At 47.3% G+C, this 17,674-nt stretch overlaps 1 protein-coding gene across 3 annotated transcripts in view; it reads left to right on the top strand.

The window, feature by feature from the left end:
- Positions 1–17,674, top strand: part of KCNAB1 (potassium voltage-gated channel subfamily A regulatory beta subunit 1) — a 454,438-nt gene that overhangs the window by 175,824 nt on the left and 260,940 nt on the right. The window contains exon 1 of one of the 3 annotated variants that reach the window (XM_051858804.2): positions 1,933–6,197. Within the exon in view, the coding sequence (XP_051714764.1) occupies positions 5,977–6,197 (221 nt within the window). The 5' untranslated portion in view covers positions 1,933–5,976. 3 annotated transcript variants of the gene reach the window in all.

The raw sequence follows: 17,674 nt of genomic DNA, 5'->3' as shown, positions 1-17,674 counted from the left end.
ATTTCCTCACCTGTAGAATGGAGTCCGTGAGGGCAGCGCCGCCCCTGGAGAGCCACGCTCTTGCCGTAGCTCTGTGAGGATGCCGAGGTGCAGGGAGGTCATGCATCCTGCTCAATGCCCAGGGAGGAAAGGGGCAGAGTGGAGCTGGGAGTCACAACCAGCTCTAATGGACTCGAGTAATCATGAGGACCCTAAGAGAGGCATGGGTAGGAGAAAAAACTGGGGCGGGAGTTACGTCACCTATGACCTGCCCCTAGCCTGCCCTGTCACTGCCACCCAGTGTGACTACACTAATGACAGCAAATGACAATGAATGGGGACCAGCTGAGACCCAGGCAACCTCCGCAGCTCTCTAAGAAGCACACCTCCTGCCATCTACAGAGCAGCAGAGGATCTTAGAGACGAATACGTATCCTCCTCACATTTCGGCCAAGAGAGAAAAGGCAGGAAGAGCGTAGAGATGGCCCTGAGGTCACCTGAGAAGTGACAGTGCCGAGTGGGCATGCAGGCTCTGGTCATGGCCCCATGACACCCTGAGGATGCGGACTCCTGGTTTCCCAGCGTGAGGCAAGGCTGCCACACGGGCAAACTGGCAGGATAAGGAGGTCATGGGAAACGAGGGGAGGGACTAAAAAGGTTTGAAAAGCACTACTTCTTGCTATCAAGGGTCATGGATAGAAGCTTTTTGACTTTGTGGAAAGGAATACGTGAGTTGTGTGGGAACATGTGTGATATTGGCTTTGGATGTACACAGCATGATCATAATACCTTTATGGTCTAATAATGACCTTCAGAAGCAGCCTCTGTAGTGAACTCCAATAGTTTCTTATGGCCAATAGCATAAAAATTAAAATGAAAACAAACCATACCTGCATTTGTTTTAGTTTGCTAGGGCAGACTGCCAGAACAAAGCGCCTCCAACCCTGAGGCTTAAACCACAGACAGTTCCTTTCTCCCAGTTCCGGAGCTGAAGTCCAAGACCAAGGTGTTGGCCGAGTTGGTTCCCTCTGAGGCCTCTCTCCTGGGAGTATTGCTGACCATCTGCTTGCTGTGTCTTCACATGGTTGTGTCCTAATCTCTTCTTTTTAAAATTTTACTTTTAAGTTAATTTAATTTATTTGATAGGCAGAGTTACAGAGAAAAGGAGAGACAGAGGGAAAAAAAAAAAAAAAGATCATCCATCCTCTGGTTCAATCACCAAAAAGCCACAACAGCCAGGCTGGGCCAAGTGGAAGCTGGGAGCCTGGGACTCCATCTGGATCTCCCATGTGGGTGGTGAGGGCCCAAGCACTTGGGCCATCTTCTGCTGCTTTCCCAGGGAAGCAGAGCAGTCAGGGCTCCAGCTGGCGGTCTGATATGGGATGCCTGTATTGTAAGCAGCAACTTAACCCTCTGTTACAATGCCAGACCCTTAAACTCTTCTTAAAAGGACACAAACCGGCTGGCACTGCGACTCACTAGGCTAATCCTCCACCTGTGGCGCCAGCACACCGGGTTTTAGTCCCGGTCAGGGCACTGGATTCTGTCCCGGTTGCCCCTTTTCCAGGCCAGCTCTCTGCTGTGGCCGGGGAGTGCAATGGAGGATGGCCCAAGTCCTTGGGCCCTGCACCTGTGTGGGAGACCAGGATAAGCGTCTGGCTCCTGGCTTCGGATCAGCATGATGCACCAGCCGCAGCGGCCATTGGGGAGTGAATCAACGGACAAAGAAGACCTTTCTCTCTAACTGACCACCACTCTGCCTGTCAAAAAAAAAGGACACAAACTATGTTGAATGAGGCCTCATTTTATCTCAGCTATCTTTTTTTTTTAAGATTTATTTATTTATTTATTTGAAAGGCAGCCGGCGCCGCAGCTCACTAGGCTAATCCTCCACCTTGTGGCGCCAGCACACCGGGTTCTAGTCCCGGTCGGGGTGCCGGATTCTGTCTCGGTTACCCCTCTTCCAGGCCGGCTCTCTGCTGTGGCCAAGGAGTGCAGTGGAGGATGGCCCAAGTGCTTGGGCCCTGCACCCGCATGGGAGACCAGGATAAGCACCTGGCTCCTGCCTTCGGATCAGCGCGGTGCGCCAGCCGCAGTGCGCCAACCGCAGCGCGCCGGCCGCGGCGGCCATTGGAGGGTGAACCAACGGCAAAAAGGAAGACCTTTCTCTCTGTTTCTCTCTCTCACTATCCCTCTGCCTGTCAAAAAAAAAAAAAAAAAAAAAAAAAGAAAGAAAGAAAGAAAAGAATAGAAAAGAAAAAGAAAAAGGCAAGCTATGGTGTATGTGGGGGTTGGGGGCAGGTCTTCCATCCTCTGGTTCACTCCCCAAATGGCCACAACAGACAGAGCCGGGCTGATCCGAAGCCAGGAGCTTGTTCTGAGTCTCCCACATGGGTGCAGGGGCCCAAGCACTTGGGCCATCTTCTACTGCTTTCCCAGGCCACAGCAGAGAGCTGGAACACGAGTTAAGCAGCCAGGATTTGAACTGACACCCATATGGGACCCTGACACGGCAGGTGGCAGCTTTACCCACTATGTCAGCGCTGACCCCAGCTCAGTTACGTCTTTAATGACCTTATCTCCAAATACAGTAGCATTTTGAAATACCAGGGTGGGGGTAGGGCATCAAAACATGAAATTTTGGGGAACACAGTTCCCACCCATTGGTATCTGTATTGATAGTGATACTAATATACATATATTTATGTGGGTCTTATTTAAACCTGAAATTATGGCAATGAGAACTCTTCCAAATCCTATTGTGACAATTAAAGGATGCATATTCCAACTCTAATTTCTCCAGCTTAATTAGCATGTGGCCTGTTTGCACAAACTTATTAGGAATGAGCATTCTCTCTGCCAACTGTTATCTAATTTCCGGGCTCCTGAGGCCGACTGCTCCATTACTGCTGGGCAGGGTGAAGACGGTTGGGGGAAGCCACCAAGCTGCTGGCCGCCTGTCAGAGTGCCCGCGTGGCATCAGATCTGAAAAGGCACACCGTGGGCAGCAAGAAAGAGGCTTGCGCCGTGAGCGTCCTCTGGCCTCAGTTCTTTGATTCTCTTTGAGGCATGGACTAAAGGCTGGGACACGCATCCATACACAAGAGGCACAGACATGAATGTGGGACAATTATTCCCTCCTTTGAAGTGAGAGGCTGTGCTTAAACCAGAATGCACAGGATTTTCTATCTTGCTTTTTTAAGGGAATTAAGTTTACCCAAGAATATGGCAACTTCCCATCCACCTCCCGGGCTCCCTCCTTCCCTCTTCCGTTCCTTTGTTTCCTTATCTCCCTCTCTCAGAATTACTTAGAAGGCAAGGGTTTGCCCTGCACAGGTCCTCTGCGTGGTCCTGGAGGGGAGAAAGAGGTGACTCAGAAGGGCTGTGCCTGGCGGGCTTTCTGCTGACAGCGCATTCCCTGCTCTGGTTTTGGTTTTGCTCTCAGGCATTGCTCGGCTGGTTCTTGGCGAAGCTGCAAGCCCCTTTGGCTAACTGCATGCAGAGCTCCCTTTCCTTCAAAGCTCTCCATCCTCCTTGTAGGATTGGTCCTGCTGCCGCCACAGCCCCTAGCGCCCCCTCATCGCCTCCCTCTGAGCCGGTGCCTAGGCTGAAGGCACCAGGCTGCTGACCCCTCTTGCACTGTCTCGTCCCCTAGACTGCTTTATGTGAGCTGTGCCTTCTCATTCCTCCCACTTCTTCCTCTTCTCATTTGACTCCTTTGCCGATTCACATTGATCATCTCTGATGAGCTGGCTTAGTGTGAAAAAACCAGGGTTCCAGCGATCTGCTTCCTTTCTGCCCACTGCTGTCTATTCCAGGCAATCAACAGGGGCCTCAGGTCCTCGTTCATGAGCTGTGGGCACAAAGCAGGAGTTCTTGGTCTGTTTGCCCTCACTCCCTTTGAAGCTACTTCAGAATCAATGAACATTAGCCACTGTGTTTATTTTTTTAAAATAAAGAATGGGAAGGGTGTGGAGGGTGATGGAGACGAGTCCATAATGTGATTTCCATCTTACCTGCTGGTAAGATTCATGCCTGGAATGGAATTCAATTTGTAGGAATTGCAAACGTCATCCCTACATCCTCAGTCCGCTGGGAAGAAGTGGTGAGACCGACTTTTTTCCTCTTGTAGTCACATGGAGCCAGCCAAAGCCTGTGATGTCCCCTAAGATGCCCAAGCCCTGGGCTGGCAGCCTCCCTCCTCTTCTGCTAATCAAATGCTGTTCCCTCTACAGGGGCTGCCTGAGCCACCTTTGTTCCAGGGACTCAGCAGAAGTGTGGGGAAGGAATCAAAATGTGGAACTTCTCCAGGCTCCGCAGTCCCTCCCTGCGTCCCTCCAGTGAACTTGCTGTCTGTACCACTCACAAGGGGCCCTCCAATGCTGGTCATTAGTCCCTTGAGGACCGCGCACTCTGCTCCTCCCAGCCAGGTCACCTGTTACCTGTGGAGGGGACAGTACTTCGCTCCCCCTCCAGACCCAGCGCTGCCGCGTGGTACAGAGATAGTGTGCAGCGATATTGCGGATTGAAAGGCTGTTTCCTTTTGCTTCCCAGCAGAGTCTGTTGGGAGGCACATTTAGGAAGTCGATTTCCCAGAAGTCCTGTTTTTAGTGTCACTAAATCTACCAGAGCGCTTTAGCGTCCATGCATTTCACAGCGGCAGGTAAATTAGCAGCTTGATTCAACCACATCTATTGAGCAGTCGCTCTGCACCTGTTATTGAGCCAGATGGGGTTCCTGCCTCCTGTGGGTTCAGAATCCACAGGGCCCCCTTGTGGCCCACCCCTGACCCCTGGAACAGTGCTTGTCCCAAGCGGCTGGTCGCAGATGTCCAGCTGGGGAGGTGTGCAAGTTCCCTTGCGTGGTGATGGGGACCTGTCATTCACCTCCTGGGTGGTGCTGAATTGCTACCGCCACCCTCATCCCAGCCCATCCTTGACAGCCCAGGATTTTGCAGGAAGTTAGCAGACTTGGCTCCAGAAAGTCTGCACTGTGGCTTTTCAGGAAACTTCAAACTTAGGTGCCGAAGAACTGACGTGCAGAGGGCAAAGGGAGCCTGGAGGGCTCGTGGCAAGGCTTGCAAGCTGCGTGTCTCAGCGAGCCAGTCCCAGCGGATTCACGTGTTAATTCACTGGCGTGTTGCGCGGCAGAAGCACCCCCCACTCTGCCTTCCCCCACTTCCAACTGTTGTGCTGCGGCAGGGCTCGGGGTGAGTGTCAGCTGAGCCCTTCTTTCTGGGGCAGCCCTCCTGATTCCGTGACAGACCAGTCTGATGGACTTGGTCTTTGCTTCCCCGTAGCACACAGAGCAAGGCGCTCCTTAAAGGGACCTCGTGCTTGTCGGCGCGACTGAGGGCTGGGCGAGGCGGGCTTCCGCCCAAGAATGAGTGGGGAGGGGTCCTGAGGAACCTCCACGTCCTCCCGGCGCGGGGGAGGGAAGGAGCCTGCAGACCGAAGGGACCAGAGCGCCGGTAGCCGGGCCCCGGCTGGCAGTTAGCGGCTGCTAGGGGCGCTGCCTGCGGTGCAGAGGGTGCGGGCGGCGCGCCTTGCGGTTGCCTGCGCTGCCGCGAGCCGGCGCCCAGCGGCGCGCCCGCAGTCAGGCCCCGCGGACTGCTCCGGGCAGGGCCGCGTGCGCTCACCATGAAGGCTCAGCGCTAGGCTTCTGCAGCAGCCTCCGACCGCTCGGATTCGGTGGTGCACTTGGCAGAGGCTCCTGCCCGGCGAGAGCTCGCAGCCAGATCCGCGCTCCAGCTGCCGGGACAACTTCGCCGTCGCCTGTTTACTTCTCCGGGAGCCAGGGACTCTGTCCTGCACCGCAGCCACCCCTGCCCCTTGGCCGCCTCTGAAGTCAGCCTCCCGGGCTCGTCCGACGGCAGCCCCGGGGAAGCGCTAGCGAGGAGGGGCTGCGAGCCGAGCAGAAGCCCCCCGACTGCTCAAGCTCTCGTGACCGCCTCTGTTCTGGGGTTCGGAGAGGGCCCGTGCGCTGCCCGGGGAAGCAATGCAAGTCTCCATAGCCTGCACAGAGCACAATTTGAAGAGTCGGAATGGTGAGGACCGACTTCTGAGCAAGCAGAGCTCCAACGCCCCCAATGTGGTGAACGCAGCGCGGGCCAAATTCCGCACGGTCGCTATCATCGCGCGCAGCCTGGGGACGTTCACCCCTCAGCATCACATTTCTCTCAAAGAGTCCACCGCCAAGCAGACTGGCATGAAATATAGGTATGCATGTACGATTCCCTCCGCCCGGGTGTCCGTGTCTGTACAGGTGCGGTGCAGACAGGACATTGCTTTTGAAAACTGACTTGCTGCTCCGTGGGTTGCTCTATTTAGAATACTCATGTGTTTCTAAGATAGTTCTTTAGGAGGTCAGAAAAGCCGTGAGTACGTGCGTATGATTTATATATATGGTCCATTTTGTGTATTCTAAGGTGTTATGAACACCTTAGGATCTGTATAGATTTCAGGCTCCCGGGAAATGAAAAAAAAAAAAAAAACCCACACAATGGCTAGAAACTGATATTTAGACCAGGGTAGTTTTTCAATAGCAAATGTGTCCTATTTTATGGCAGCCTGTAGTTCCTGTGAGTCTGCCATCAAAAATAGTTTCCCAGCTAGTCCTGCACTCTTATCTTTTGAAAGACCAAGATAGCAAATGCTATGCACAGCTTTTAAGGAAGTTTTGTTCAAGGAAGAAACGCCTATAATGGCAAATTACATCAAGCACTACTGTATTTAAATCTACATCTCTGCTTGAAATACAACGTAGATCTTGGGAAATAAGGAGAAAGGGCCAATTGTTGCAGTCCTGGCTTCACCATACATCTCTAAGCTCCCTCTTTCCCTGCATTGGTTTGCATAGTTAGACATCTTCCCGGGAATAGCGGATGATCTCTTTAACAGGGAATGACTTAAATTTGATAAGTAGAAAATTTCATTTTCCTGTTATGCGACTCCTGCAGCCTCATTGCATTTGCTCTGTACCTAGCCTTCCTGGCTTCCTTTCCTGAAAACTGCTGCTTCTAGGTTCTGGGAACGATTGTGAAGGTGGAGGAGAGGTGCTTCTGACATGTCTTCTAAGGGCTTTGGTTATCCAGTTTGGAGATGTGAGTTTGGTAATTATTTGCATTTAACTACCTCACGTCTTTGTTAGCAACTGCGTCCTAGGATAGGATGAACTCAATCTATTCAAAATAAGGTGCACCGCGAAGACCATGCTTCCCAAGTACGGTTGTGAAATAAGCATTTAAACTTATTTCTACAAAAGTTGCCCTTGGGAAAAGTTTCTTGGTAGAGTTCCAGGGAAGGTTCTCATTGTAGATACAAAAAGCACTGTGGTCCTGATATATTTTTTTGAGCCATGAAGCAAAAAACCCTTGGGTGGGAAAAAGCAAAATAAACCGCAGCTAAAGCTGTTTGTCCCAACTGTAGTACCAATATGAGTGACTCTGACTGACTCATTGAAGTGTCTCCTCTGCTTTTCCTGATATCCCAGTGATGGCGAGGGAGGCCCCACAATGGCAGTCCTCTCAATGAGACTGCAGTGTCAAGTTCATTGGCCTTCCCTACCGCTGCTGCTGTGGCACACACCCAGCCCTGCCTGGTGGACACCACGCAGCTCTGCACTCAGTTCAGCTGCTGAGAGCTCGCTGCGGCCTCCCTGGGCAGGGCCCCAGGAGCAGGACACTGCAGAGCGAAGGCAGATCACAGGCCAGTGCACTTGTGGCCTCCAGCAGTTTTGCAGCATTGTGAACTTTCTTTTGGTAAAGGAGAAGAATTAAAAAGTAACACAGCTCATTTCTTGTGGCAAGGTTTCATGGTTGCTTATGGATGACTGTATTGGAAGAATTTCGGTCTTGGGAGGATGTTCAGGAGCCAGATGCTTGCCTTTGTGTTTTTCCCAAAACACAGCTCAACTCAATCTCCCAAAAGCTCAGAATATAAGCAAAGTTCACCCAGATGCATGTCATTACTGGTGCCTAAGGACAGCTCTTCTCTGCCAAAAAGTTAGCCAGCTGGGGGCTCTAAGTTATTCATTGTTTAAGGCAACTAAACATGATGCCTCATGTCCACCCCCTCTGTTTTTCTGAATGGCTTAATCTATGACAGTCAGGTGGTCTGCGTGTGTGTGTGTGTGTGTGTGTGTGTGTGTGACTGTGTCCTAACCCTTGCTTTCAAATTCTACTCAGAGCGACCTTCATGAAAGAGATTATGTTATTAGGTCAAATGTAAGTCTAGTTTCCTAGACTTACATTGGGAGAGGGGAGGCAGACTATATACTTTTTGATATACTATATAAAAATGATAGAAATCTTTTATTGGCTGAACTATTTATATTTTTGCATTGTTGTCACTAAAGCATTGTGGGCATATATGGACTATTTGTTAACAATAGCAAGCACCAGGAAATAGAAGATAATGCCACAGAATGGGAGAGGTGATTGGCCCAGGAAAGGAATCTGGAAAATGTCTTCTGAGGGAGCTAGAGTGGAAGGTTACTGCCTCCTCCTTGGGGTCACAGTAATATTCTCATTCCAGACAATGAGTTCCATCAGCAGAGCTTCTAGGGGGAAATCCCTGAACCCTGTAGAGGGTTAAAATATTGTCTTTTTGTGCATTTCCTTTCATCGGAATTTGAAATTCAAAAATTGTCAAGCAGTGGTCTTGCAGAGTGAAGAGACAATCATTAGCTATACCAGGAAGCCAACTTTAGCTGGGTAAGCCAAGGTGTATAAGCCAAAGGTTGGCGCTTACATTCAGGTTGGGAAGTAAACCATAAATAAGCAGATCAACAAGCATACAATAAATTCCTCTATTGTGGGGGCGTTCTTTTTGAAGGCTATGTTTGGGGTAGAGATAGTCATACCTGGGTCAACTTAGCATAACCATTTTGAGGTTAACAACTGTTTCAGCTCCAGGATTAATAACTGCGTCTTGGGCATGCGTAACTATATCCATGTCTGCCACGCACTTTGCTATCCTGGGCACTTCTCCAGGTCCATCCCTGCTGTGAGGTGCTACCTGGCAGCTGAGGACATACTTATAACTCTGATAAGTAAGCTGACTGTGTTCTTGTTCAATGCCTTACGGTGCTTAAAGCCCAACTTTTTCCTTAGCCCCTGATTACCATCTACTAATAAAGAACTCATGAAACTTTTATAAAGAATTAATATATTCTCATAAAAAGCATCTGAATTTTGCAGAATAAAATGCTCAAAGCCACTGTTACATTTAGATCATCATTCTGCAAGAACCTTGTGTAAAATTGGTTATCATTTCAAGGCTGAAGATCAAAAAATCAACCAGAATATTCTACCACTCAAATGCTACTCTCAACCCAACAGAAGAAGACCCTACCTAATATTTATCCTGAGAGCTATCCTGTATGCAAATTAGAGAACTGTGCTGATTCCTCGTGTTCTTTTGGATGTGCTTTATTAGTGTATGAGAGTTCCTGTGTTGTAGTGCTACATGTATTTTAATCCCTGAGTTCATCACACTGTGTTCATTTGATGTTTACCTCTGCATCCATGTATAACAGATTGGCACCTGACTGATCTTGGTACAGAGGCAAACCTGCCATCCTAAGATCAACAAGTTACTCAGAACACCTGGTAAACTAGGTTTGTGTGCTTGTTTGTGCTTGCTTGGTTGGTTGGTTTTGTTCCATTTTAGAACAACTATTTTATTTTTAATATCTATACATTTAAAAATTTTTATTTTACTATATTTACTTATTTGAAAGGCAGAGAGACAGAGACAGAGATCTTTAATTTGCTAGTTTATGCCTCAAATACCAGTAACAGCCCAGGGTGGGCAAGGCTGAAGCCAAGAATTTGGAACTCAGTCTAGGTTTCCCATGCGTGTGGCTTGGACCCAAGTTTTTGAACCCTTGCCTGCTGCCTCCCAGGGTGCTCATTATCAGGAACTGGAATTGGAGGTGGTGGAGCTGGGACTCGAACCCTGGCAGTCTAGTATGGAGTGTGGACATCCCAAGCAGCATCTTCGCTGCTGTGTCAAATGCTCACCCAGAGATAACTTTTTAGAATGATCCAGGTGCTGGTGTTTGGCCTGGCCTCAGTGTGTCACTCAGAATTTGTGAGTTAGCCATTTTAATTTGTAAATTATCTTCCTTCATTCTGAAATTGACAGTTTAGTTCCAGATCTATTTGAATATTGATGGACCTAATTTCATTGGGAAAGATTTTATTTTAACATACATCCATGTCAATATCACCTTGTGCTATATATTGCAAAAGACATACTTTGAAAATTTTAAGAGAATTATTTACAAAAATAAATATTGTATGAGCAATAACCTTTAAATATCACTAAAAGTCACTTTTTCCCCAAGTTTTAACATTAATCACATTTTTCTGTTATAGTTTTTTAAATATTATATATTCACAAGAATTTGTTTTAAAAAATGTATAGAAAAAGTCGATGTACCCTTAAATTTCATGTTTCTCAGTGGTAACAATTTGCATAGCTATAGCATGATATCAAAAGTAGGAAGTTGGCATTGGGACAATCTACAGAGTTTAGATTTCACCATTAGTACATGCATTTACTTTGTGTGTGTGTATGTGTGTGTGTTTAATTTTTTATATATTTGTTGGAGAAGCATGAAGACCAGAGAGAGAAAAATCGTGTCTACTGGTTAACTTCCCCAGTGCTTGCTGTGGGTGGAATCCAGTAGCCTGAAACTCTATCAAGGTCTTCCATGTGAGTGGCAGGAAGCAAATTACTTGAGCCACTGTTTCCCAGGGTCTGCATTAGCAGTAAACTGGAGTCAGGAGACAGAGCTGGTATCAAACTCAGACACTCCTATGGGGCATATAGGAATTTTTTTAAAAAGATTTATTTATTTACTTGAAAATCACAGTTGCAGAGAGGCAGAGAAAGAGAGAGAGAGAGAGAGAGGTGTTCATTCTGCTGGTTCACTCCCAAAATGGCTGCACTGGTCCGAGATGAGCCAATCTGAAGCCAGGAGCAAGGAGATTCTTCCAGGTCTCCCACATGGGTGCAGGTTCCCAAGGACTTGGGCCATCTTCTACTGCTTTCCCAGGGCATAGCAGAGAGCTGGATCGGAAGTGGAGCAGGTAGGACTCAAACCGGTGCCCATATGAGGTGTGGGCATTGTAGGCAGTGGCTTTACCAGATGTGCCGCAGCGCTGGCCCGGATACAGGAATTTTAACTGACATCTTAACCACCGGGCCAAGTGCCTGCTGCCCCATGTGTTTTTATGTATATTCAATTTTATCCCATGTGTAGATTTGCATAACCACTGCAAATGAGGACTCTGAGTTGCCCATCATCACATGGCTCCTTCCTGCTATCCCTTTAGAGCCACGTTTATTGCCTCTCCTCCAATTCCTGATCCTGGTCACCACCACTCATCACCAGTCTTTAAGCCATGTCATTCATTTTATTCTTTCAAGGATATTATCTAAATGGAATCACAACGTGTGCAACCTTTTGAGATTGGCCCTTTTCTCCCCACTCAGAGTTGTCCAGGGAAGTGGTGAGAGAGAATCTTGTAACCATAAAAGGGATGGATCCGCACTGTGGAAGTTCCTGGAAGCTATTTGGACTTAAGGTCAATATGATCAATATGTCTGCTCACAAAGTTGTGTTCGGAAAGGATTAATCTGGGAAATGTTCCACCCAAGAATCTTATCATTGTAAGTTTGAGATCAGATCATTTTTGTTGAATTCTATAGCATTCTCTGTTCTCTTCTAGAAAAGACTCGGACCAGATACCAGATGCTTTGCCCATGCCATTCCTTTCCCAGTCTCTTTATTAGAGCACACATCACATGCACCACTCTTTACCTCCCACGAATGGTGGGCAGATTTTGAATCAAAGCAATTCAAGTGAAAGATCAATCTTGTCGCTGCTTACGTAAAAGGCACTGAGTGTGCGTGTGTGTGTGTGCGTGTGTATGTGTGTGCATGCATGCGAGTCTCCGTATGGGGAAACGTGGGAGGAAATAGGTGGGCTGAAGAGGAGGAAGAGGAGAAGAGCCAGCTCTGTGGCTGGGTTCCAGATAGAAACATTTGATTTTAGTCCAGGGAAGAGAGCAGTTCGGTTATTTAAAATGCCAGGATTTGGAGGATGGAGTGGGTAAGGAATACCGTTGTCATTTCCACTGACACCCATGGGTGTGGGCTTTTCTCTCTGCCTCGGAGCAAAATGGTGAGAACAGGGAGGTGGAGAAGCCTTCCTAAAAATTAGTTGCTGATTCAACCCCATAGAGTTTATTCCACCTCTGCAAGGCAGCAGTCAGAAGTCTGGCATCCACGGGATGGTGAGAAAAGGGTAGGAGGGGAGGGAGCCTCCTGGAAGTTGTTAGGCAAATGTTGTTCCAGCTCCATGGTTCCAGTTCTGGGAGCGTGGAGGGGGTGGGGAGCTTCGGGTCCGTGTGTTTGTGTGTTTGTGTGCACGCACATGTATGTGCACACGAGGATGTGAAGGAATCAATCCAGAGTTTCCTGAAGTAGTTTGTTTTCTGGCTGTAATCTTCAGTTTGGTTGTCACACACAGAGTGCTTGATCACTAACTCACTCATTGACCCTCCCTAGAAGTGCATTCAGTTTAGAGAAATCCTTTTTCGGAAAAAAAAAAAAAATTCTGGAAACATTTCAGTCTACGGTCACGAGAAACATTCTGAGAGGAGAAAATACTGCAATGACTCCTAAAGGAAGACCAGATTCCTAAATTGTACTTGGATTTCTCAAGTTCGATGCATCAAATTCCTAGTCTTGTCCTCAGTTCCTAAACAGTATGAGATTTGAGTCTAGTTGAATCTGACCAAAATATAAGACTTTTTCTTTGAGTAGTCTTCAGATCCCTCTTTCAGAGAGAACCATGCCTTGTGAGAAGAATGGAATTCACATTGATTCATACTTACCCTTTAAGAATGTCAAAGCTCATATATAGAGGCATTAGAATAGCAACGGATTCAAGGCTGCAAGTTAATCATGCTGTATGTGGAACAAATGCTTTCATCACCAGTTTTCCAGTCTTTTCAGAATCAGGAAATAGAGTGATTGAGGCTAAATGTCTCTTAAATGTCCTTTTCAATACTGAACATTGTTAACACTATGTGACCACTAGAAAAGATGGAGAATGGCCAGTTCCTTGATCAGAGTTACCCAGGAAGCTGAAGACAGGGTCAAGGGCAAGCCCATGTCTCAGGACTCCAAGGGCACGGTTCCTTATGTTCCTTCAGTTCCTACATTGCAGCTTCTCTGTTATGCCCCATTTTTCAACACAGGAAGAAAGCACAGTGCATGAAACGCTTTTAGAAAGGGCAGGTCCCTTCTCCACATATGCACAGTTTGCAGCTCAAGATTTTATCTCGAGAAGAAGCAAAGCCCTGCTGTGTGCTGAGAGTGCCAGCCCAGCTTTCTCTGACTCCTGCAGGGCCATAAGGACCCCAAAGTGCTCCCATGGCAGCTCTCTGCTGGTACATGTTCTCAGTCTAGACATAAATTAAGTTCCAGATGATACTGTGCTTAATGTCACAGTATCTGAAAGCACTAGTGTCTCCGAAAGGCATCTACAAAGCCATGGGCACAGATGATCGGACGGTGCTACATGTCAACACCTAGAAAATGCTCATTTGGGCATCTCAAGTTGCACATGCTTCACCCTCTTCCATGCCTTTAGAGATTACTTTGAAAGCTTGCTCCTAAAGTCAGAATTGAAATGCATTTAAAAACCCTTATCGCAGGTTGATTTTCAGTTACCCAGATAGGAAACCAAAACAGAAACCCAGCAGTGATTTTTCCCTCCCTTGGAATCGACAGCTAGAGAGGGCTCTGAGAGCACTAGCACAGGCCATCTGGTCCAGCCCTCATGAGAAATCTGCTCTGCTTTTCCAGTTTGCACCATGCAGCAATTACTGGTACAGGCCTCGGAAGAAACACTGTAATCTCCTTTCAGTCATGACAAACCTTGGCTCTTCCTTCTAAGAATCAGAATCATTCATTAGGCTCTGAGGTCCTCAGAGGTAACAACAGAGTGAGAATTTTTAGAATTCTTGTCTGGAGCCTAACAGTCAAGTCAGACAGGAAGCAATAAACCATTGAGGCGGAGGGAGGCACAGGATGGCTTGCTGGGGATTTCAACCTCACTGTCACCTGAGGTAGGGAATTCCTTCCTATTCTGGTCCTAGCACCTGCTCAGCGGGCCTGATGGTTCTGCTGAAGCATTCAAGAGTCAAAAAAAAATCTCAGCATTACAAAATTCCTTCTTGCAACCCACTCAGCTTCTGTAGAGCTGGAAGCTTCTTGCCTGCCCTCCATTGAGCTGAAAAGGAGCTAGCTGTATTTCCTGCTTCATACGGCTTGACAGCCATTACCAAGACTCAGCCTCCTAATTTCCAGAATGGTCCCAGCTCTGTCCCCCTAGATTTCATTTTGATTCCCAACTGCGATTATGGCTCTCATTTAAGCTTTCCTTACTTCTTATCTTCTTTAAGTTAGCCAGTGCTGGATATAATTTAAAGTAAAAGTCTAGACTTTTCAGTACAGCATGGCAACACTGGTAAGAGAAACATTCTCTAAACTTTTTTTTTAAGCTTTGATTTATTATTCACTCTCATTACATTTGAAAGACACAGACAGATAGAAAGAAGGATAGAGAGTTATCTTCCATGGTTCACTCCCCAAATGCCTACAACAGAGAAGGCTGGGCCAAACTGAAACCAGGAGCCTGAAATCAATCTGGGTCTCCTACATGCGTGGCAGGGACCCGAGTACTTGAGTCATCACCTGCTGCTTCCCAGGGTGCACATAAGCAGGAAGCTGGAGGAGAAGTGAAGAAACCGGAACTCAAACCAGGCACTTCGCTTTGGGATATGCTCTATTCTAAGTGGTGATTTTACCTGCTGCATTACAAAGTCTGCCCTTGTATCTTTGTTTGCATTCCTTGGTTATGCTTAATATTTTGGATGAAAAAAATTTTGGTCAGTATTTGAAGAAAATGCTGTAAAACATTTTTAAAAATATTCTAACCTTTTTATTAGGAATGATGGGGGCTGTCTGAGTTGACACAAAGCAGCTCTCATGCGATCATCATCTGTAAAAGGCTAAAATGGTAACAGTTGAGTTCTCCTGGTTAAGGAAATATGAAAAGATCAAATCTGATATACGGGCTTCAGAGGTGTTTGAGTAACCAGGAAGGAAAACTAACATTTGTATTATGGCTAATTTGCTTTTTGGTGTGTTACTTTTTTAAAGATTTATTTTATTTATTTGAAAGGTGGAGTTACAGAGAAAGAAGAAAAAGAGAGAGAGAGAGAGAGAGAGAGAGAGAATCTTCCATCTACTGATTCACTCCCCAAAATGGCCTCAAGGGTCAGGGCTGGGCCAACCTGAAACCAGGAGCCTGGAGCCTCATCTGGTCTCCCACTTGGGTGCAGCAGCAGGACTTGTGCTGTCTTCCACTGCTTTCCCAGGCGCACTAGCAGGGAGCTGGTCAGAAGTAAAGCAGCTGGGTCTCGAATCGGCACCCATGTGGGCTGCCAGCATCATAGGTGGAAATCTAACCTGCTACTCCGTATTGCTGGCCCCTTTTAGTATATTCTTACAGAGAAGTGGGCAGGTTTAAATGTAAAGGCAACCGTATGTGGCCAGTTTCATTAACAAAGTGACATGGGGGCTGTGTTCTTCCAAGGCTCAGGGAGAAATCCATCTGCTTGCCTTCTCCTGCTTCTCTGAGTCACTGTACCCCTTGGTTCTTCGTTCCTACCTCCACCTGTAAAGCCCACCACTCCATCTGCTGGGTCTGTCTTCACAGCTCTTCTTTTCTCACTTTGATTCTCCTGCTTGTCTCTTATAAAAATTGCCTGGAGGGCCTGCCTGCATTGTGGCGTAGTAGGCTAAGCCTTCACTTGCAGCGCCAGCATCCCTTGTGGGCGCTAGTTCATGTCCTGGCTGCTCCTCTTCTGATCCAGCTCTCTGCTATGGCCTGGGAAAGCAGTGGAAGATGACTCAAGTGCTTGGGCCCCTGCACTCATGTGGGAGACCCAGAAGAAGCTCCTGGCTCCTGGATCGGTCTAGCTCCCGTTATTGCAGCCACTTGGGGAGTGAATCATCAAATGGAAGACCTTTCTCTCTGTCTCTTCCTCTCTCTCTCTCTCTCTCTCTCTCTCTGTAACTCTACCTCTCAATTAAATAAATAAGATAAGATCTTTAAAAAAAAATTGTTGTGATAACATTGGGTCCAACTGGTTAATTCAGGATAATCTCCTCATCTCAAAATCTTTAACTCAATTATATCCACAAAATCCCTTTGACCCTAGAGGTTAATGCATTCCCAGTTTGTAAGGATTATGACCTGCCACACATATGCAAATAGGTTATGCAAGAAAGGAGATAGTTGAAAGCACCCGAAAGTATAATGCATTGTATCCCTATTCCTTTCTCTAGAATCTTGTTAGGTGATGCAAAAGAGCAAAAGAAACAATGGGAACATGGAGAGGGCAGAGTGCTGGGAGCTTCTTCTGTGTAAGGCTACAGCTTAGGTTTCGAGTCAGAAATAAACACTCACTTACCAAGCACAGTTCCAGTGTGATAAAAGGATTTTTAAAAAAGGTTTATTCATTTATTTTTTGAAAGACAGAGCAATAGAGAAGGAGAGAGAGGGAGAGAAAGAAAGAGAGAGATCTCCCATCCGCTGGTTTATTCCCCAAATACCCACAACAGCCAGGAATGGGCCAGGCTGAAACCAAGAACCAGGAACTTCATCTGAGTTTCCCACTTGACTGGCAGGGGTCCCAAGTACTTTGGCCATCACCTGCTGCCTCCCAGGGTGTGCATGAGCAGGAAGCTGAGGCAGGACTCCATCTTTGTTATCCGCTATGGGATGCAGGCAACCCAAACAGCCACTTAACCTACTGCACTTCAGTGCCCGCCCCTGTGATAATGTTTTAATGGTTTTTTCTTGGCCTGGCAATTATTGCAACAGCAGCTGCTACCCAGGCCTGCTCAGCTTCCTTCAAGCTCCCACTAGCACCTTGCTAGGGTCTCTTTCCCTCTCTCCCTCTCCCCCTTCCTTCCAAAACCTGAGTACAAATTAGATTTCTTGTGGACAAAAATCAATGTATAACCATAAAGATCAAGCTGTAATTAAAATGCCTATGGCTCAAGAAATATATCTGCCTCCAGATCTCTTGACTGTAAGCAGTATAATATGGATTTCCAACTCCTTCCTGGCCTTGGGGTCCTGGGAGCCCAGTGGTGCATCTTTCATCCTGATGGGTGGCATCTGGGAGGCTCTGGGCATGCCATTTACCAGAGTTTCACCCTTCCGTAACACTCGCACTGTCCCTGCGTCATGAACGTTGTCATAGCAGTGTTGTGGAGGAGGAGAGAAGGTGTTCCTTGCAGGATGTGAAGTGCTTTTTCTGAAGCTTTCTATTAACAATTATTCACTTGAAGCCATTAGGTTGGCCAGCTCCTTTATTTTAATCACGAGGCAGCTTTTATTCTTGTTAATACAATCTCTGCATATTCTGACACACATTTTCAGATGTTTTAAATCTGATGCAGTGTCCTTCTGTGAAGTTCTGCCTCCTGGACCATGGACCGATAGAGGCAGCTGGTGTTCCTCAGGTCTTTCCATCCCTTCAGCCACTGCCTACAATACTGGGCTTTGACGACTGGACTCTTGATCCCAAGTCGTTCA

This window comes from Oryctolagus cuniculus, chromosome 4 (assembly GCF_964237555.1).
Source record: "Oryctolagus cuniculus chromosome 4, mOryCun1.1, whole genome shotgun sequence".
NCBI lineage: Eukaryota > Metazoa > Chordata > Mammalia > Lagomorpha > Leporidae > Oryctolagus > Oryctolagus cuniculus.
The sequence above is the reverse complement of the archived record's forward strand: the minus strand, read 5'-3'. Positions and strand labels throughout refer to the sequence as shown.